Genomic DNA, 21637 nt, shown 5'->3' with positions numbered 1-21637 from the left:
GGTCATGCAGGTCATTGTTCAGTTGCTCAGTCGTGTCGGACTCTCTGACCCTGTGGACTGCAGCACGCCAGGCTTATCTGTCCTTCACTATCTCCGGAAGCTTACTCAAACTCATGTTCATTGAATTGGTGATGCCATTAAACCATCTCATCTTCTGTCGTCCCCTTCTGTTCTCAATCTTTCCCAGCATCAGGGTCTAGCAGGTTAATTTTCATGTTTAAATGTTCTGTTTAAGTTCCACTTGACAAAAAGGCTACTGGGTAAGAATAGAAAACCACTGGAGCAAAGTTGCGGGTGAATCGTGCTTTAACGTCATCAGAGGTGCACACAGGAGAGTGACAGCAGGTGGGGACAGTCGTGGGTATGTGGGTACGGAGGTGCTCACTCTTCGCTTTATGAGCTCAGCCCAGGGCCCACAGTGAGAAAAGCTGGAGCAAAGGTTTTTCCCCTTGGCTGAGTCAGCACTAGGATCACAATGGGGTGGAACTTTCCAGCTAACAGTGGGGCTGTGGTTCAGAAGGAACAGATTTCCTCTGAGGCAGAGTAGGTGCTGCCCAGTGGGTTAGTCCAAGAGGCTCGTTCATGAAATTCAGAAGGTGCACCCTGGCAGGACCTTACAGCCCAGTACACAGGGAGGGGCAGGGTGAACTGGGATGCCTCCTGGAGTCACTGTGATGACGGTCAGGACTCTAAGCCACGAGAAGTCTAGCCTAAGCCAGAGAACCTGAAATGGGGACCTGCCAGAGTGTCTGGGTTTTATTGATGATAAATGATTACACCTTTTAAAAAATCATAACTGTCTTTTCTTAACTGCCCTGGCCTTGACTGGCTTGTTGCAAAGTGCCCGACCCTGGAACTGGTTCCAGGCTAAGCTGGGCGCTCCTTCCGGGTGGGGACATCACCCCCATTTTTTGATTTCAGTCTGTGCGTGTCTTTGTTTTTCAGTGGAGGCTCCTCTGCAAGGCCACCCAGAGCTCGGTTGTTTCTCAGCTCTGAGTTCTTCTCCTTCTTCTCTGAGACACTTACTGGATCGCTCCTAAAGAAACACTAGGCGTGAGCTCCTCTCCGCTCCTCATCTCACTGTGACCCCCTCTCCACTTCCCCATCTCACCGTGTGTCCTCTCCGCTCCCGTCCCCATCTCCCTGGTGTCCCAGCACTAAAATCCACCCAGACAGAGGCTTTCAGAACAGCAAGCCTTCCCAAAGGACACCAGGGGGTGACTACAGCAGAATCAGAACCACATCATCTCCTAAAGGACTCATCTCGCTTCTAAGACTTCAAGCTGCAAAAACGTCTGCAGTTCAGACCATTTCAGAGGCTTGTGACCCTGCTCTTTGAGTCAACCCTCCCCTGAAGCAGCTGCACTAAACGTAGTGCCTGGAGTGGTTGGGGCTGCTTTCTGCTCTGTCACCAACCCCACGGTAGCTTTGGACACAGCAGACTTCTCCCCACACCCACGCTCTCTTAGCTCCAATTTTCTACAACTCCAGTGAAACATGAGAAGACCCGCTTGTGACAGTGATGCTGTTACTGCACATTCTTTTCTCCCTCTGGCAAGTATTTTGGCAAACACTGTGGCTCCAATGAAGGAAGAAATAACCCTCAGTCACTTTTTCTTGAGTCACACAAGTAAGAGCCAGGGCACTCAGAGGTGTGTGGGGAAGGCAGGTGGTAGCCATGGCCATCCCTGGTTACAAAACTCTGGTCATGTCCATCCAAGTCACATCTGTCATCTACGAGATCACTGGTTTGAAGGCACCACCCAGATTAAGAACCTCTCCAATCTCAGATTTTATACATGGAGGCCCAGCCGAGGATGTAGAGCTGGTTAGTGGCAAACAGGGACCAAAAGAAAACCCAAAGTCTGTCGTTATCATCTGTGTTTGTCTCTGAGATTAAATCATTTGCCTGCTCAGGTTGAAGAGACCCTCTTTACCTGGCCGGGGCCTCGGCATTCACGCCATCATCATGTGTGTTTTGTGGATGGTCTGATGGTTCATCCACAGGGACCTGAAATCTGTGAGAGAGAAAGCTGTTCCCGGGTCTGGATGCAGCAGAGCTGGCCAGGTGCGGAGCCAGCCTGGTGCATGTGCTCAGGTTCACGGCACAAACCCTAACCTGAGCACACCCTCAGGGCCCGCCTTGGGCTTCAGGCCTCAGATATTTACCAAGCGCCAAGGCCATAACAGTGGATGAGAGAGGCTGGACCCTGCGCTCCTGGGAGCCCTGTTCTGGTCCGGGAGACATGCCAAAGTGGGGCACTGCAGGGCTGAATGAGGGGGGGTGACTGTGAGCAAGACCTGCTGTCAATGGGAGGGTTTGGGAAGGCCTCCCTGCTGATGCTCAAGCTGAGGCCTGGGTGATGTGGTCCCTGGAACAAGCTGAAGCAACAACATTCCAGGCGGAGGTGGGGAAGTGGGAGCCAGTCCAGCTTCTTTGCAGAACCAAAAGGCCACCATAACAGGTGTGGGGAGGGGCCGAAGAGGACAGAGGTGGGCAGGGAGGGTCCTGAAAGGACTCTCAGGCCCCAGGCCACACTGACTGTGACCTGCTGGAGGGGCTGGGTGGGGAGCGGGTTGACGAAGGTGGATTGGACTGGGGGCCCCAATGGAGACAGAGCAGGTGGACCATGACAGCCAAGTCAACAGGATGTGGGGAGGGGTTAGCAATGGAGGTGAGTGGAGGAGGGTAATCATGTCTCCTGAGCTTTTAACTCGAATGCCTGCATGACTGTGATGCCTGCACTGAGATGAGATGGGAGTAGCTTGTTCAGGAGAAGGAAACCGAGCTCTCCGGCCCTTGTAGGGTTTGGGGTGCCCTGAGATATTGAAGCGGAGACTCCTAGGAAGGGGTACTTGAAGATGAGTCTGGAACTTGGGTGGGTCTATGCTAGGGCAGTGGGTTGGGGTTCATCTGCAACACCATGGGGTTTTGGAGTTTTTAAATTAAAAAAAAAATTGGGGGGCCACACCATGCAGCATGTGGGATCTTGGTTCCCTGAGCAGGGATAGAACCCATGCCCCTTGAAGTGGAAGCACAGAGTCCTAACCAGTGGACAGTGAGGGAAGTTCTACCATGGGGTTTTAAAGCTGGGGGGTGGGCTGGGTGAAGCCCCTTAAGGAGAGGGTGCAGGATGAGAAGAGTGCCTGAGACTGAGCTCTGGGGAAAACTGACATTTGGGCATCAAGCTGAGGAGGCAGAGCCAAGCTGAAGGTACTAAGAAGGACTAGCTGGAAGGGTTGGAGGGAAGCTGGGAGGGTGGGGTGTTTCAGAAGCAAGAGAAGAGCAAGATGAAGGCAACAGTCCAGGCTCATGATCGCTGTTCCAAGGTCAAAGGATGTAGCTGGAAGGTTGCTGATGATGGAACAAGAGCAGATCCAGGGGGTGGGGTTGAAGGGGGTTCCCAGCGCTGGGAGGGGAGAGGCAGAAGGCAACTCTAGATACCTGCAAAGTGGTCCACGAAGTGGGGGAGGGGCAGCCTTCCTGCTCACCCCAAACCCCCAGGAGCTGGGCTCCAGCCTGAGCTCCTTTCTACTCGCTGACACCAACCACAGATGCTGCTTCCCTACAGAGGTGTGACTGCCAGGGTATTGCCCCTTACAGGCGGGCAGAAGCACAATACTGGGAGCCAACTGCTCACCAAAGCAGGGCACATGGAAGGGAAAGGATGCACACAGAAAGAGCATGGCTTACAATGGGCACACGGTGTGAACAAATGGGGTCTGTGACACCACGATGTCACCTCCACTCAGAGGCCCCCAGGATTATGCTCATCCTGACTGTAACACCAGAGGTTAGTTCTGCTTGGTTTTCAGGTTCTATAAACGGAATCACATAGTATCTGGAGTAAACTGCACTGAATGTTAGCCTAGGAGGACACTGTCATTAGTCTGGGTGGACAGGGATTTGATCAAGACTCTGCAAAAGGAGGATTTTCCTGGAAGTCTGGGTTGGATCCCTGGTCCAGGAACTAGATCCCACATGCTGCAATTAAGAGTTAACATGCCACAATGAAGGCCCCGCATGCCACAACTAAGACCCAGTGCAGCTAAATAAGTGCATATTTTTTAAAAACTGCAAAAATTATGATGAGTGCAACCACTCAGTGTGACTTGTTAAAGTAGTCACTTAAAAGATGGCTTGGGGCTTCCCTGGTGGTTCAGTGATTAAGAATCCGCCTTGCGATGCAGGGGACACTAGTTCGATCCCTGATCTGGGAAGATCCCACATGCCACAGGGCAACTAATCCCATGGGCCACAACTACTGAAGAACCATGAAGAACCATGCTCTTAGAGCCCGTGCTCCACTACAAGAGAAGTCAACTCAGTGAGAAGCCCAAGCACTGCAACTAGAAAGTAGCCCCAGCTCACCGCAACTAGAGAAAGCCCTTGCACAGCAATGAAAAGCCAGCACTGCCAAAAGTAAATTTGTAAATAAATATTTTTAAAAATAATAAAATTAAAAAATAAAAGGTGGCTTGGCAGTTCTGGATTAACACAGCAATTGTGCATATACACTCTGAATTTTCCTTCTTCCCCAAACTCACTAAAAGTAGTAAAGGGACCAAAACAATGAGGGGGGAAATCCTCTCCAGGTTGACAGCAGGAAAGAATAACAGCAAAATTTGGAAGCTGGAGAGCAGTAGACAAGTGTCCACTAATTCAGCAGACCTGAGAAGCTGAGGTCCCACCAGTTCCCACCACAGAATCCTCAGGCGGCCCAGGGACAGGCAGCCCTATTGCCTCTGCAACTCAGGGGGTGGGACTGAAATAGGACAGTGAAAGTTAAGATCCCTACCTCTGAACAACTGCATCCCCCCAACCCTGAATTCTGAAAGGTTAGTCTCTGGGAGGGTATGACACACAGGTGAGAACTACTGAAAACCAGAAAATAAGGTGTGCAGACAAATGATCCACATGGTGACCTTCCAGGAAGGAAACTGGGCAAAGATCTAAAACCGACATTGGGACATTAAAAAAAATTAATAATGGGGCTTCCTTGGTGGCTCAGTGGCAAAGAATCCTCCTGCCAATGCAGGAGACACGGGTTCAATTCCTGGTCTGAGAAGATTCCACATGCTGCAGAGCAATTAAGCCTGTGCTCCACAACTACTGAGCTTGTGTTCTAGAGGCCAGGAGCTGAAACTACTGAGCCCATGTTCCACAACAATGGATGCCTCCCCAGTGAGAAGCCTGCTCATGGCACCTAGAGAGCAGCCCTTGCTCTCTGCCACCAGAGAAAAGCCTGAGCAGCCACGAAGACCCAGAACAGCTAAAAGTAGAAAAAAAAGAAAAAAGGCAAAACAAAAAACCCCACCCACCCATATGCCTCACACAACCCATGTGCTCAGAGCTTGAGCCTGCTCTCCTCAACCTCACTCCTAACATGAAGAGGCAATCAAAGATTTCCTGACATCTGAGAAAAGCCTTTAACATGGAAGGTAGAAACTGAAACAAACAAAAAGTAACTTGGAGGAAACAGCCTTCTGGGAGAAGGAAACTTTAAAAAAAAAAAAGCAAAAAAAATCTATCAGCTCCCAAAGGGGTTAGATATTGTGTCCATGAAACAACAGAATGCTATGTAACTAGAGCAGTCAGGGTGCCAAAAACACCTCTTTGGAAGTGAAAGCCAATTTATAACATTTAAAAGAGCTCTTGGGGACTACCCTGGTGGTCCAGTGGCTTGGACTCTGTGCTCTCAGTGCAGGGAGCATGGGTTCAATCCCTGGTCTGGGAACTAGATCCCATATGCCACAACTAAGAGTTCAAGTGCCACAACTAAAGATCACACATGCAGTGGTGAAGATCTAAGATCCCATGTGCTGCAACTAAGACCCAGTGCAGCCAAATAAATAAATATATTTTTAAAAATAAAAGAGCTCTTGGAAATTTTCTTCAAAAATGAACTAAATAGACAAGTTGGAAGATAAATGAAGAAATCTCTCAGAAAGTATGGTGGATAAATGAAGAGATGGAAAAAAAGGACTGAAAAGGGAAGGTAAATCAGAGGACCTGCCACAGAAGGCCAGTATTCAATAAGAATTTCAGAAAGTGGAGAAAAAAGTGGAGAAAATCAATTAACCAGTTCAAAAAGAAATATGCCCAGACAAGAACACATATTTCCAGATCGAAAGGACCCACTGGTACCCAATGGATAGAACTTTTGATATTATTTAGTCGCTAAGTCATATCCTATTCTTTGCAACCTCATGGACAATAGCTAGACCTGCACCAATGTGAAATTTTATAACACTGGGAGCAGAGAAGATTCCACAAACTTCTAACGAGAATAAGTAGGTCACATTACAAGGATTAGGAATCGCAATGCTTTCAAACTTCTCAAAGACAACATTGGAAGCTAGAAGACAATAGAGCAATGACTCTAAAGGAGATAATTCCCAATCTAGAATTTCCACCTAGAATTCAATACCCAGAAAAACTATCAGTCAGTCAAGCACGAAGGCAGAATAAAGATACTATAGGAACGTCCCTGAAGGTCCAGCAGTTAAGACTCCAGGGTTCCAATGCAGGGGACAAGGGTTCAATCTCTGGTTGGGAATAAGATCCCACATGTCTCACAGTATGACAAAAAGATAAAAAGAAAGAAAGAAAGATATAGCAGATTTGTGCTGTTCAAAACATGTCTGTACCATCCTCTCAAGATGCTGTTTGGAGGATAGGCTCCTCCAAATCATGAAAGAGGACACTTTCAATCGTGAAAGTGGCATATTGGAATCAGGAGATCTCACTTTGGAGCAAGGCAAATGGAGGCCCCTGGAGGGTGGTAGAAGGAGAACCTAGGCTGACCACTGTGTACCAGTGCTACAGGGCAACTACCCTGGGGCTTGTGACTTGAGAGGCAGGCACATTGAGGACTTGCCACCAAGAAACCCTCTGCCCCTGTAACACTTCCAGTGCCCAAGGATGGTGCTGAGAACCTGGTCCAGGTCCCTGTCTAGACTTGGCTTAACCATGGGCAGGGGAAGTTCTCTCTCCTCTGTGTCCTGCTGCCTGGATCAGCTGAGGATCCTCATTTCACCCCCAAAGTGTAAAGAGGTGGGTGATTTGTGCCTAGAAGCAGAAACTCAGAGCAGCCCACTCATTCTGTGTTTTAGCAGAGGTCTAGCACCTGACCTGCCCAGATTATGACCTGGCCCACTGACTTCCCTGAAAGGGGCTCTTCCAAAGGTGTGGTACTCCTTCTATCCACATTCTGAAGTATCTTGGTGCCCCCAGAACACCCCCAGTCTCACCTGGGCTCCAGTCGCTCCTTCACCTTGGCAATGGAGCGGACGTAGGGCGTAATTTGCTTGGTGATGGTGGTCAGGTAGGCATTCTCCTGCTTCAGCTGGAGAAGGTCATGGAGCTGGGCTGTGGGGGCCCAGGCCAGAGCATTAGGTCTTGTTGGCTTCAAATCCTCACTCTCCAGCCTCAATCCACGTAAATATCCCAACTATTTGAGTGATTATCTCTAATTAAATCATGAGGTAAGATTCCTAAAGTCATCCTACTTACTGAATTCTGACCTCAGATATATTTTTTGGGGTCAATTAGCAGCTGTGAAGAACTAGGTGAGGGACTTCCTGGTGGTCCAGTGGCTAAGACTCCACACTCCTAATGCAGAGGATCCAGGTTCAATCCCTGGTCAGGGAACTAGATCCTCCATACCACAACTAAAACCCGACACAGCCAAATAAATAAGAAGAGCTTGGGAGCTAGAATCTGGTCATCAGGTAACTGGCTTCCTGCCCCTGAAAGCTTGTGGAGGGGGAGCACTCAGCAGCAGCTGCCCGAGACCTTCATATATCTCCTGTTCGTTAGCCACCCGCTGGTAGGAGTCCTCCCAAATCTGAAAGAGAAAGTAAGTTGGATATTGCACATGGCCGAGTTGGAAGTTCCATTGGTGGCATTTCTGTCCTCTAGCTGCTCAGAACCACAGGGTGCTCCCAGGCAGTTCCCATGGTTCCAGGGTGCTCCCAGAAAGTTCCTGAGTTCCAGGCAGCAGAGACCCAGGTTCCAGAGCCTGTGAGGGCCTCCTGGGGCACCAGGCCAAGGTTCCCCCCACTTTCTGTCTGGGGGTAGCCCACCAACACGCTGACAGGTGGGGCTGCAGGGGAGGGAGGTGCCTCGGGAGGGGGTACCTCCTGGAAGACTGCTCTTAGGCCCTCCACGGAAGCATACTCCGAGGTGATCTGGGTGTCCACCTGCAGGGCCTTGTGTAAGATGTCGCCCATGATCTCAGCTTTGATGAGTGAATGGTGCTTGGTGAGGTCCCGGTGCAGCTCCTGTACCTGGTCCTTCAGGTTCTGCATCTCCACCTGCAGGCGCTGGGGAAGGGGAGAGACTGGTGTGTGCCCGTGTGCCCTGCAGGATGGGTGCACTGCTGGGGCCTCGGTGGAGGGGCGCCTGGCAGCCCTGGTGGCCGGATGAGGTTTGGCCACTGCACTTTGGCGCGAAGGGGTGGGGCCTTTCCTCACTGGCCCATCCCGGCCCCCTCACCCGGTAGGAGTCCTCGTAGTGGCGGCAGTGCTCCGTGAAGGGTGAGTCGTCGCCCTCCGCCAGCAGCACCTTGGTGCTGATGGACCGGTGCAGTGTGGGCTTTTGGACCGGTGACCCCAACATCTTCCCCACTGGGGAAGGGCAGCCGGGCCCCCTCAGCACCTTGGGGCCCGAGCTCCCTGCGAGCCTGGGGAGAGAACTCATGTGGATGTGGCTATGGGGGTCCAGAGGGTCTTCCTTTCCCCCAGCCTCTCACCCCAGGCGGCACACCAGAACCACGCAGGGGCCCTGAATAAACCTGATGCCAGGCTTTGTCCACCCAAGACCAGTGACATCAGCTGGGTATTTTTAAAAGTCCTGAGGGTGATACCAGTGTGCAGAAGAGTCCATCAGGATGTCCTCAGGGCTGGTCCCCAGCACACTGTAAGTTCACGCACACACGCTTGACCTTGCAAATTTGGCCTGATACCCAGTCTCCCGTGCCTGGGGCCCTTGGACCCTTGGCAGACACCCCCAGCTTAGGCATTTCTCCTAACTCCTAGGGATCTCCAGCTCTTTAGACTACCCCACATTTCCAGAAGTCAGATCCCCTGCAGCTTCTGGTGACCGAGACCCCACTCTAAGCTACCCTTCCTTTCAGGGTTTAGGCACCCCAATCCAGATGCACAACTGCGGTTGGGGGCAGCCCCTAAGTCCTCCTGTTTACCCCTGACCCAGCTCCAAGCCCAGTCTACCGTGGGCTTCCGACCAGGATGGCTGCTTCCAGGCTGGGCAGGCTCCCGCGTGGAGGTCGTAGGTGCTCAGACGCGGCGCCGGGAGCTTGGTGAGCTGGGAAAGTCTGCCCCCACCCCAATGGAAATCTTGTGCCCGCCTCCCCGTTCCCGGCGCCCTCGCGGCTCACGTGCTAGTGCCACCCCCGGCACCCGCCGCCCGGCGTGGCCCCAGCAACAGTAGCGGCTCCAGGCAGCGCGCGAATTCGGCGCGGTGGTCGCTGGCGATCTGGGTGGAGGGATGAGGTCTTGAGGTAGGTCCCTACCCTGCGGGCCCGCGCCCCCGCCGCTGGTCCACCCCGCGCCTCAGTCCCCGCCCCACCTCCCGGCCCATCCCGCGCCCCCGCCCGCGGCTCACCCCATGACCCGGTCTCCCCGGCCTACTCTGCGTCCCCGGCCCGTGCCCCCGCCCCCCCCACGCCCCCAGGCACCTTGCTGCTCTGTGCCGGCCGCAGGCGATGTGGCCTCGTGACTATGCCCTGCAATCTCTCCATCAGCTCCTGCGGCCGGGGGAGGGGGGAAGGGGAGGGCTCTCAGGTGGGTGGGTGCGGGAGGGGGCGACACTGAGGGGAGGGGCCCGGAGGGCAAGTCTGCCTTTAGGACGGTTACCTGCCTTCCGATCCTCCTTGGGATTGGCCAGATGTCCACCCCAACCTCCCCCCACCCCAAATCGACAGGAAAGGTTGGGATGTCTGGACTTCTGTAGACTCTGAGTTTTAGGGTAGGAAGTTTATGCTCCCTCCAGGCTCTGCTGTCCTCTTATTTATTTATTGGCTGCACTGGCGGCTTTGGGGGATCTTAGTTCCCCCACTAGGGACTGAACCTTGCAGAGTCCTAATCACTAGAGACCACCAGGGAATTCCCTGCTGTCCTCTTAAAAGGGCTCCACTGGCCCCCAAGTAGTTTGTAGATGACTATGTGGAGGAGGTGGCCAGCCTCCAGGTAACAGGCTGCCCAGCCCTGAGGTAGGGGTCTCAGATGTGCACAGTGGGTTCCTGCTGGGGAAGGGGACCCAGGAGCTGGGGGCACTCACGTAGCCCAGGTCCAGGAACTCGGCCTTGTTGGCCAAGCTGAGGAAGGAAGAGCAGATGACCAGGTGAACCTGCAAGAGGGACAGTGCTCAGCTCCTGGGCGGGGTGCCCAACCCCATGCCCCCAGCTCCCCATACCTGCAGGGTGGGCAGCAGAGTGGCCAAATGGGAGAGCTGCTCCTTGAAGGCCTTGTCCTTCTCTTCATACTGGCTGGGGGAGGGGCAGGCAGCCTCATCTCCAAGGGGAGGGCTGCCCACCCCCACCTGGGCAGGGTCTCAGAACTGGGTGGTTCCATCTCCCCACCCACTTTGTGCATCCTTCCCTGTCTGCCCTTCCCTGAGCCACCCTGCCTTCCCCGCAGGGTGGACACCTGGATGTCTTGCTCTTAGGGTGGGACAGGGCTGGCCTAGGCTCCAGCTGGTATCTGGAGGTCAAGAGGCAGAGGGTGGAGGCCCTGCCACCACTCACCTCTGCACGGCCTGCAGCAGCAGCTCTTTCCTCTCTGACAGTTTGTCCTGGGAGGGACAGTCCACTAACTGACTGGGCAGACTTGGCCCTGCCCCCTCCCAGCACTCTCCCAGGCTCCTGGGCCCCAGCCACACAGCTGCTTAAGCTGGCTCTCTCTTCTGCCCACGAGCCCTGCTACCCCCGCCTGGGAGCCCCGGCACCCTCACCTTCAATGTCACCTCCTACGGGAAGTCTTCCCTGACCACCTCCCATCACTGGCCCCAGCCTAGGGCGGGCCCTTCTCCTCCTCTGAATTTTCCAGGCTACTGAGATTAACTAACTCCTGAAAGTAGTTCAGGGCTTGCTACACTGGAATCTGTGCGAGGGCTGGGGCAGGCCTGGGCCCCAGTCAGGTCATGCTGATAAGGATGCTGGGTTGTGACTGTTCAGTTCCCCTTACCCCTCACCTGCATGCTGCTGAAGAGAGCCTGGATGGCGGTCTCCTCCTCGGCCGCGCTGCGTCGCACCTCCTCCACCATCGCCTGCAGCAGCTCGATGGCCTCCCGCGTGGCGGTCTGCAGGGCCTTCACTTCCTGGGGAAAGGGCGGCCTCAGCCTCCTGGGGGCGCGCGTTCCCAACCCCGGCCCCGGAGCGCCCGGCAGCCCGCGCTCACCAGCACCGCCTGCTGCAGCCGCTCGCAGCCCTGGACGTAAGCTGACTCGAGGTCCACGCAGTGGACGCGGCTCTCCCTGCAGGGATCCTGCGCGTGAGCCCCGCTCCGGGCCGCTCGCCAGCCCCTCACCTCCTGCGCCCTCTACCCACCCCTGCATGTCCCGGAAGCAGCGGATGCACAGCAGCGACTTCTTGTCGGTGGAGAACAGGACATACGGCTCGGCGTGCAGCGCTGCGGCGGGGGCGGCGGTGAGGGCGCCGGCCAGGGCCCGCCACCATCCCCGCCCGGCGCCGGCCCCATCCCCGCACGCCGCACTCACTGCACTTCTGGAGCACGTCGCGGCTGCGCTGGCCCAAGGCCACGATGTCGTGGCGCGCGAACATGCGTGCCCGGTGCGTTTCGTCGCGGCAACGCGCGCACAGCGGCTGCCCGCACGTGTTGCAGAAGTACGTGGTCTCCGCGTCCTGCGGAGAGAGCTCGGGCTCAGTCCGCGGGTGAACTGGGAGCCTGCCTTGAGCGTCTCGGGCGGGTCTGCGCGGCGGGGCGGGGGCGCCGGCAGCCCTTTGATGTAAACTCGACGCGCAGCGCTTTGTATCCCCAGTTTACAGAAGAGAATATCGAGACTCAGAGAGTAGGTAAGGGGGAGGTACCCAGAACGGGCTTGAGGAGGGGGTTCCCCAGGGTTGTGGGGAGGGCAGATACTGTATTTGCAAAACATTTAACCTACAACAGAAACGTATGTGTGCCCCTGGGCAAGACCTGTCAAGCCCCTCTTGGCACCCTCAGTAGGAGCCACATGGCTGTGTTCACCCCAGCCATTTGGAGTTGGAACTTAATTGGGAGGGGGAAAGGGGTGAAAGTCTGCAGGTGCCCTTCCTTGTGGCTGAGAGTCCAAGGCATCGATCCTAGGAATGGCTATGAAAACACAGACCCCCAACTTCTTTGGCATTCAAGGCTATTTTCTCCCCAGGCTCTCCCTACCTCCGGCTCCTCACCTACTGCTCCTTATCTCTGTACTTGCAGGTAGCACATATTCTAGAACTTGCCAGCCCACCCTGATCTTTTGCTCCTGTAGGGACATCCTCCTGGGAATCCTCAGACCAGCTTCCACAGTCCAGAGAGAGTCCCCTGTGCACGTCTCAGTCCAGCCTGAAGCCTGGCCTCTGCTCCCAGGTCCTTCAGGGGGATCCCTCCCCCAAAACACAGTGTGCTCACATTCCTCTCTGGCTGCAGATAGCGGTTCGCGGCTACCCAGATAGCAGTGGACCCTTGAGGGACTCCAGGTCTGTGCATTGGATTGCTCTTCCTGTTCCATTTCACAACTCTGCCCTGAGTTGGGGGCCAGGAAACTCCCCCCAAATCCAAAAGGCTTTAACCCCTGCACCTAACAGACTGTTGGTTCAAGTGAGTAGTTTTGGACTTCAGTCTCCACACCAGTAAAATGGAGCCCCTGTTCTGGATATGAGGTGCCTTAGAGAGGGGCTGGAGAGCCCACTGTTGGGTGATCCTCTGAGGACATGGCATCAGGACAGTGCAGCCTGGCACCCTCCGCTCCCCACTGCACCCCAGGTGCCCCTGCCTGCTTGCCGCACTCCAGGTCGCAGTTGGCGCAGCGCACCACCTCGGTGCCATCTCCTGAGCTGTCCACCAGGAACTGCAACAGCCGATCCACTGGAGGGAGCCCGCTGGGGCCCTTCACCACCGTCTGGTGCCTGTGGAGAAGCTTCAGCCAAGCTCCAGATGCCCCTTCCCCGAGGCTCCCTACCCCCGTACATTCCAGGCGGAACTAAAAATAGGGTGGGAGGTGGGGTGCCTGCAGGCCTGACATCTATAAATATATCAGCCAGTGCTCACTCCCACCAGGTCCCTTCCCAGCCCTGGAGGGATCCTGGGAGGGGGTTGGTGACTCAGGGTGTCAAAGGCAGAAGTCTCCCCTCAAGCCCCTCTCACTGCATTAGGCAAATTCAGGGCCACCCCAGGTATCCTGAGCTTCCCTGGTAGCCCAGCGATTAAAGAATCCACTTGCAATGCAGGGGACAAAAGAGGCTCCGGTTCAATCCCTGGGTCGGGAAAATCCCCTAGAAATGGCAACCCACTCTAGTATTCTTGCCTGGAGAATCCCCTGGACAGAGGAGGAGCCTGGCGGGCTACTGTCCATGGGGTCGCAAAGACTCAGACACGACTGAGCAACTGAGCACACGTGCACAGGTAGCTTGAGCCAACATAACTTGCTACTTTGACCTAAGACTTCAGGACCCCTAAGTGAGTCATTGGGAGTGTCCAGACGCTGAGCTGAGATCGCCTACTCCAGCAACTTCCAATTTCACAGCACAGGCACTCGAGCCAGCCCTTGCCCCCTGATTTATCTTGAGAGGCCTTGGGTCATAATCCCAGGTCTCTGTTACCTTGATCTGTAAAATGGGCAGGAGCCTTCACGATCTCTGGCAGAGAGGCACCGGCTGGGTGCAGTCTCTCCCAGCCTTCTTCCTGAAGAGTTGTGCCCTCGCAGCACCCAGGTCCCTTCCCAGAGGGAGCCAGCCTCCCCTCCTTTGGGGCTTCCAGGCACTCACTGGCACAGAGGGCAGGCGAGGCGGCCATCGGCGGCGCGGCCGCGCAGGCAGCCGGCGCAGAACTCGTGAAAGCAGTCTAGCAGGCACGGGCGCTCATACTGCGCGTGGCACAGCGGGCACACGAGGGGGTGGCCGCTTGTCCCGTCCAGGGTGCCCGGGGCCTCCAGAGGCGTGAAGATAGCTCCCGACATCTTCAGGGACAGCGCAGGAGGGCGGCGGGGCGCCCTTGGTGGGGGTGGGGGGCTCTCACCGAGCCCGCGCAGGCACCCGCGGCCCCCTTCCCCTGCGCTGGTCCCCCTTACCTGTCCGGCCCGGACCCTTCGCGGCGTCCAGAGATCTTGGAGCGGGGGAGCAGCTAGGGCTCGGGGCTGGGGGCTAGCGCGCCGGGGCGGGGAGGATGGGCAGGAGGCGCAGAGAGGCTAGACCCTGTGCGTCCTCCCACTTCTCCAAGGCGGCCCTGGAAGGTCAGTCAATGCATCCTACCCAACTCCCAGCCTCCCTGTTTACCCCCCACCCAACCTCCCCTTACTCCCACCTCAGGAATTCTGCTGGTGTCCTCTGGGTGACCCGCAGGCGGCACCCCTACCGCCCCCGGTGCTCTGGTCCACCTTTCCCAAGCCGGCGGCTGCTACCTCGCCGCGAGGGCCTGCACCGAACGAACTCCGCGCTCCCCCCTCCCCGCTCTGACCCAGGGCCCCGGTCACAGCCACGGCCACGGCCACGGCCACGGCCACTGTACCCCCCGTCCGGAGGAGGAGTCTGGGGGGAACGCGCGGCTGGAAACGACCCCGTGGGGCTACGTTCGAAACTTGGAGTGGATCCCGCCCGGGACGATAGAGCCCCGAGCCTGGAGTCGCCGGAGCGCCGCACAGAGCGGAGCCCGAGGGTCCTGGCTGCGGGCTCCTCAGGGGTGTATGGACCCCCGGCCAGGCTGGCTCTGTCCGGTCGGACTCGGCTGGTACAGGAGTTGGTCTGTGCGGTCCTATTTCCTCAACGGCCAGTTGAGGGCGCCCGAGAGCAGCAGCTGCCCCTCCCACCCATTGGCTTGGGAGGCACGTGAGCGGGCTTGGCATGCCAGGGCTGCGTTTGGCAGGTTGAGGGCCCTCGGCCAAGTTTCCGACCTCTCAGAGCCTCAGAGGTGGGTTAGAACAGGGAGACCTCCCGGTGATGAGGTCAGACTTCAATGAAGTGAAACGCACGTCCTAAGCCTCCAAATAATTAAGACCCCAGCCCCATCCAGCAGCGAAGCGCCCCACGAAGACGTAGGTTTGGGAGGGAGAGAGCGAGAGAGGACGCGCTGAGCCTTTCCACCTGGGCCCCCCTGCCTTTCTTGGCCTGCCGTATACTTGTTTCACCTAGTGTCATTTTCTCCAAATTGCCTGCTTTCTCTGCACATGCCATCCTGAGCTCCTGGAGAGCAGCCCCCCGACCCCGGCCCCGGAAATCAGGGTCAAGCCACAGCCTGATCCATGGAAGGTGCTCAATTAAATCTTACTAATCAGTTAGAAAAAACTAGGAGATAATATTCTAGCTGGGTTTTGAAGGATGAGTAGATGTTTGTAAGGGAGAAGAAAGGAAGTGAATTCTAGGCTGCTGCTGCTGCTGCTGCTAAGTCGCTTCAGTCGTGTCCGACTCTGTGCGACCCCATAGACGGCAGCCCACCAGGCTTCCCCGTCCCTGGTGTTCTCCAGGCAAGAACACTGGAGTGGGTTGCCATTGCCTTCTCCAAAGAATGTAAGTGAAAAGTGAAAGTGAAGTCGATACCTATTCTTTTCAGGGTTGATAGCTTATGGTGGTAGGTGTCGAGTTTGTGGTCTCTGAAGAAGGTTTCACTCCAGAACCAAAGATGCAGTCTCAGTCACTCAGAGCTTTGTGCAGCAAAGATTTTATTGAAATGAAAGGACAGAGAAAGCTTCTCACGTGGACATCAGAAGGGGGTAGGAAGAGTACCCACTTTGCTAGATTGAGCAGGGCATTATACACTTTTCAACTCGCTGCTGAAAATAGATAAAAAGAATACCTCAAGACTGAAAGTTTTACCAGACCCTTTCCCAAGGCATACATCCTGAGGTAACTTTGACACAAGATTAGCCAGGGAGAATGGGTTCCAGGCAACATGCCTCTGGGAGAGACATGTTGTTGCTGAGAAAACAAGTTCCCAGGCAATATTTCTAACAAATAAAATCATTAACATAGAGCCTAAGAAACAGATACCCATGAATAAGATATATTCAGTTCAGTTCAGTCGCTCAGTTGTGTCTGACTCTTTGCAATCCCATGAATCACAGCACGCCAGGCCTCCCTGTCCATCACCAACTTCCAGAGTTTACCCAAACCCATGTCCATCGAGTCGGTGATGCCATCCAACCATCTCATCCTCTGTCGTCCCCTTCTCCTCCTGCCCCCAATCCTTCCCAGCATTAGGGTCTTTTCCAATGAGTCAACTCTTCGCATCAGGTGGCCAAAGTATTGGAATTTCAGCTTCAACATCAGTCCTTCCAATGAACAGCCAGGACTGATCTCCTTTAGGATGGACTGGTTGGATCTTCTTGCAGTCCAAGGGACTCTCAAGAGTCTTCTCCAACACCACAGTTCAAAAGCATCAATTCTTCGGTGCTCAGCTTTCTTCATCGTCCAACTCTCACATCCATACATGACCACTGGAAAAACCATAGCCTTGACTAGACGGACCTTTGTTGGCAAAGTAATGTCTCTGCTTTTAAATATGCTATCTAGGTTGGTCATAACCTTCCGTCCAAGGAGTAAGCGTCTTTTAATTTCATGGCTGCAATCACCATCAGCAGTGATTTTGGAGCCCCCCAAAATAAAGTCTGACACTGTTTCCACTGTTTCCCCATCTATTTCCCATGAAGTGATGGGACCAGATGCCATGATCTTAGTTTTCTGAACATTGAGCTTTAAGCCAACTTTTTCACTCTCCTCTTTCACTTTCATGAAGAGGCTCTTTAGTTCTTCTTCACTTTCTGCCATAGGGGTGGTGTCATCTGTGTATCTGAGGTTATTGATATTTCTCCCAGCAATCTTGATTCCAGCTTGTGTTTCTTCCAGCCCAGCATTTCTCATGATGTACTCTGCATAGAAGTTAAATAAGCAGGGTGACAATATTACAGCCTTGACGTACTCCTTTTCCTATTTGGAACCAGTCTGTTGTTCCATGTCCAGTTCTAACTGTTGCTTCCTGGCCTGAATACAGGTTTCTCAAGAGGCAGGTCAGATGGTCTGGTATTCCCATCTCTTTCAGAATTTTCCACAGTTTATTGTGATCCACACAGTCAAAGGCTTTGGCATAGTCAATAAAGCAGAAACAGATGTTTTCCTGGAACTCTCTTGCTTTTTCGATGATCCAGTGGATGTTGGCAATTTGATCTCTGGTTCCTCTGTCTTTTCTAAAACCAGCTTGAACATCTGGAAGTTCATGGTTCACGTATTGCTGAAGCCTGGCTTGGAGAATTTTGAGCATTACTTTACTAGCGTGTGAGATGAGCGCAACTGTGCGGTAGTTTGAGCATTCTTTGGCATTGCCTTTCTTTGGGATTGGAATGAAAACTGACCTTTTCCAGTCCTGTGGTTACTGCTGAGTTTTCCAGATTTGCTGGCATATCGAGTGCAGCACTTTCAAAGCATCATCTTTCAGGATTTGAAATAGCTCAACTGGAATTCCATCACCTCCACTAGCTTTGTTCGTAGTGATGCTTTCTAAGGCCCACTTGACTTCACATTCCAGGATGTCTGGCTCTAGGTGAGTAATCACACCACCGTGATTATCTGGGTCATGAAGATCTTTTTGTACAGTTCTTCTGTGTATTCTTGCTACCTCTTCTTAATCTCTTCTGCTTCTGTTAGGTCCATGCCATTTTTGTCCTTTATCGAGCCCAACTTTGCATGAAATGTTCCCTTGGTATCTCTAATTTTCTTGACGAGATCTCTAGTCTTTCCCATTCTGTTGTTTTCCTCTATTTCTTTGCATTGATCGCTGAGGAAGGCTTTCTTATCTCTCCTTGCTATTCTTTGGAACTCTGCATTCAGATGCTTGTATCTTTCCTTTTCTCCTTTGCTTTTCGCTTCTATTCTTTTCCCAGCTATTTGTAAGGCCTCCTCAGACAGCCATTTCACTTTTTTGCATTTCTTTCCCATGGGAATGGTCTTAATCCCTGTCTGCTGTACAATGTCACGAACCTCTGTCCATAGTTCATCAGGCACTCTGTCAATCAGATCTAGTCCCTTAAATCTATTTCTCACTTCCACTGTATAATCATAAGAGATTTGATTTAGGTCATACCTGAATGGTCTAGTGGTTTTCCCTACTTTCTTCAATTCAAGTCTGAATTTGGCAATAAGGAGTTCATGATCTGAGCCGCAGTCTGCTCCCGGTCTTGTTTTTGCTGACTGTATAGAGCTTCTTCATCTTTGGCTGCAAAGAATATAATCAATCTGATTTCGGTGTTGACCACCTGGTGATGTCCATGTGTAGAGTCTTCTCTTGTGTTGTTGGAAGAGGGTGTTTGCTATGACAAGTGTGTTCTCTTGGCAAAACTCTATTAGTCTTTGCCCTGGTTCATTCTGTACTCCAAGGCCAAATTTGCCTGTTACGCCAGGTGTTTCCTGACTTCCTACTTTTGCATTCCAGTCCCCTATAATGAAAAGGACATCTTTTTTGGGTGTTAGTTCTAAAAGGTCTTGTAGGTCTTCATAGAACTGTTCAAGTTCAGCTTCTTCAGCGTTACTGGCCAGGGCATAGACTTGGATTACCGTGATATTGAATGGTTTGCCTTGGAAACGAACAGAGATCATTCTGTCGTTTTTGAGATTGCATCCAAGTACTGCATTTCGGACTCTTTTGTTGACCATGATGGCTACTCCATTTCTTCTAAGGGATTCCTGCCCACAGTAGTAGATATAATGGTCATCTGAGTTAAATTCACCCATTCCAGTCCATCTTAGTTCGCCGATTCCTACAATGTTGACGTTCACTCTTCCCATCTCCTGTTTGACCACTTCCAATTTGCCTTGATTCATGGACCTAACATTCCAGGTTCCTATGCAATATTGCTCTTTACAGCATCGGACTTTGCTTCTATCACCAGTCACATCCACAGCTGGGTATTGTTTTTGCTTTGGCTCCATCCCATCATTCTTTCTGCAGTTATTTCTCCACTGATCTCCAGTAGCATATTGGGCATTTACCGACCTGGGGAGTTCATCTTTCAGTGTCCTATCTCTTTGCCTTTTCATACTGTTCATGGGGTTCTCAAGGCAAGAATACTGAAGTGGTTTGCCATGCCCTTCTCCAGTGGACCACATTCTGTCAGACGTCTCCACCATGACCCATCCGTCTTGGGTAGCCCCACACGGCATGGCTTAGTTTCATTGAGATAGACAAGGCTGTGGTCCGTGTGATCAGATTAGATAGTTTTCTGTGATTATAGTTTCAGTGTGTCTGCCCTCTGATGCTCTCTCGCAACACCTACCATCTTACTTGGGTTTCTCTTACCTTGGACGTGAGGTATCTCTTCACGGCTGCTCCAGCAAAGTACAGCCGTTGCTCCTTATCTTGGACAAGGGGTATCTACTTACGACGGCCCCTCCTGACCTTAAATGTGGAGTAACTCCTCTCGGCCCTCCTGTGCCCACGCAGCCGCTGCTCCTTGGACCTGGGGTAGCTCCTCTCGGCCGCCGCCACCCCCCCCCACACCCCTCCCCCCGGCCTCGGGCGCGGTCTACCTCCTTTTGGCCGCCGCCTCCAGCCTTGGGCGCAGGCTACTATGACTTGGAGCACAAGGGCTAGAGAGGACTGTGCTAGCGTTAACTTAGGCAGGTTGATAGGGAGTCCAAGGCTCCCTATCAACCTGGACTCCCTATCAACCTGCCTAAGTTAACGCTAGCACAGTCCTCTCTAGCCCTTATGCTCCAAGTCATAGTAACAGTGGCCAGTGTTTACAGGTCAAGGTACTATTCAAAGCTCTTTTACTTGTATTATCTCAACTAATCCTGACCATCTTTAAAAAAAGTGAAAGTGTCAGTTGCTTAGTTGTGTCCTGACTCTGCAACCCCACGGCTATAGCCAGTCAGGCTCCTCTCTGTCCATGGAATTCTCCAGGAAAGAATACTGGAGTGGGTAGCCATTCCCTTCTCCAGGGGATCTTCTTGACTCAGGGATGGGATCCGGGTCTCCTGCACTGCAGGCAGATTGTTTACCATCAGAGTCACCAATCTGACCACCTTACAGCCTTACTATTTGAGTAGTATCAATATTTACTGAGCATCCACCATGGGCCCTATACATAGAAATGGACACACCAAGTTGACCAAGTACACAAATCAACAAACACAACAATGACAGACTATGTTAAATACTCTGAAGGAAAGAATTGGGATGTGATGGAGGGCAGCTGGGAGGAGGTGGAGCTGAAGACACACTAGATAACCATGGATGGGCAGAGCTCCTGGAGGGTGAGAAGAAATGAGACACAAGAAAAGCCAGGAAGAGTTCAAAGCTGAGGCAACGGCAAGTACAAGGTCCCAGAAGTTGGAATAAATGTGAAGGAAGGAAAGGAAGACCAATGTGGGTGGAGAGGAAGGGATGCAGGATGAGGGTGAGGCTGAGGATAGATAGTGGGGCAAGGGCATGGAGAGTTGAGGGTTGCATCTTTGGGGTGAAGGTGGTCATCTTGACCCTCTAGACTAGAGAGGTCAGGAGTCCACGTTGGTGGCTGTACATACAGACTTGGGGAGTCATATTTAAGGTTATGTGTCTGGACTTCCCTGGTCGAACAGTGGTTAAGACTGTGCACTTCCACTGCAGGGGATGCCGGTTTGATCCCTGGTCAGGGAACTAAGATCCTGCATGCCCTGTGGCATGGCCAAAAAAAAAAAAGAAAAAAGATATGTGTTTGGAGCATGGCAAAGGTGAAGTGTAGATAAAGACAAGAGGGGCTCTGTTTCCTGTAGCCCTTCAAGTCCAGCGAGGAGAAGGAGAGAGCAGCAAGTAAATGGAGAAGGAGTGGCCAGAGGTGAAAGGAGAAACAGGAGTGATTGAGGTCCTGGGGACCCAGGGAAGAAGGGTCACCAAGGAGGAGTGACCTCTGGTATCAGATGCTAATAGAAGCAGGAAGAGAACCAGGACCTAACCTCAGTTCTTAACAGGACATCACCAGTGACCTTGATGAGAGCTATCCTGGTGGCTGGTGTGTGTGTGTGTGTGTGTGTGTGTGTGTGTGTGTGTGTGTGTGTGTGTGTGTGTGTGTGTGTGTGTGTGTGTGTGTGTGTGTGTGTGTGTGTGTGTGTGTGTGTGTGTGTGTGTGCACGTGCGTGCTGGTGTGTGTGTGTGTGTGTGTGTGTGTGTGTGTGCTGGTGTGTGTGCGCGCGCAAAGCCCCCCACCCCACCCGTCCTGGTGGCTGGTGTGTGTGTGTGTGTGTGTGTGCTGGTGTGTGTGTGTGTGTGTGTGTGTGTGCGCAAAGCCCCCCACCCCACCCGTCCTGGTGGCTGGTGTGTGTGTGTGTGTGTGCTGGTGTGTGTGTGTGTCTGTGTGCGCAAAGGCCCCCACTCCACCTGTCGTAGAGTGGGTGCAAAGGAAATGGGAGGAGAGAAATTAACAGTGCACGGAGGAAACGTCCAAGGAAATTGG

General features: G+C 53.3%; 1 protein-coding gene and 1 long non-coding RNA gene across 2 annotated transcripts; one reads left to right on the top strand and one right to left on the bottom strand.

Annotated features, from left to right (window-relative positions):
* Positions 1 to 288: 288 nt before the first annotated feature.
* RNF207 (ring finger protein 207) lies at positions 289 to 14182 on the bottom strand. The gene is made up of 17 exons (XM_081490313.1): positions 13992 to 14182; positions 13001 to 13133; positions 11741 to 11885; positions 11571 to 11652; positions 11422 to 11497; positions 11216 to 11341; positions 10770 to 10816; positions 10439 to 10511; positions 10304 to 10372; positions 9702 to 9770; positions 9402 to 9499; positions 8501 to 8687; positions 8143 to 8328; positions 7799 to 7850; positions 7255 to 7372; positions 1938 to 2018; positions 289 to 1036 (listed from the first exon to the last, which is right to left on the bottom strand). Exons 1-17 carry the CDS (start codon positions 14180 to 14182, stop codon positions 868 to 870), a joined length of 1902 nt encoding a protein of 633 aa, XP_081346439.1. The 3' UTR covers positions 289 to 867.
* On the top strand, positions 473 to 1920 carry LOC145506235 (uncharacterized). Its single transcript, XR_014053645.1, has 2 exons — positions 473 to 543; positions 946 to 1920. It is a non-coding gene; the product is annotated as an uncharacterized LOC145506235 (long non-coding RNA).
* Positions 14183 to 21637: the final 7455 nt, after the last annotated feature.

This window comes from Giraffa tippelskirchi, chromosome 5 (assembly GCF_054371585.1).
Source record: "Giraffa tippelskirchi isolate mGirTip1 chromosome 5, T2T-mGirTip1v1.2.pri, whole genome shotgun sequence".
NCBI classification, from domain to species: Eukaryota; Metazoa; Chordata; class Mammalia; order Artiodactyla; family Giraffidae; genus Giraffa; species Giraffa tippelskirchi.
Note: the sequence above shows the minus strand (reverse complement) of the source record. Positions and strands in the feature narration are given on the sequence as shown.

Bases quoted from the DNA above. Each gene is read 5' to 3' on its own strand.
- RNF207 (XM_081490313.1), bottom strand. From the start codon at position 14,182: ATGTCGGGAGCTATCTTCACGCCTCTGGAGGCCCCGGGCACCCTGGAC. The intron at 10,817-11,215 runs GTGAGGGGTAAG...TGTCCCTCCCAG, and splicing joins CTCTCTTCAGCAGCATGCAG to GACAAACTGTCAGAGAGGAA. The intron at 7,373-7,798 runs GTCTCGGGCAGC...GGGCCCCCACAG, and splicing joins CGAACAGGAGATATATGAAG to CCCAGCTCCATGACCTTCTC.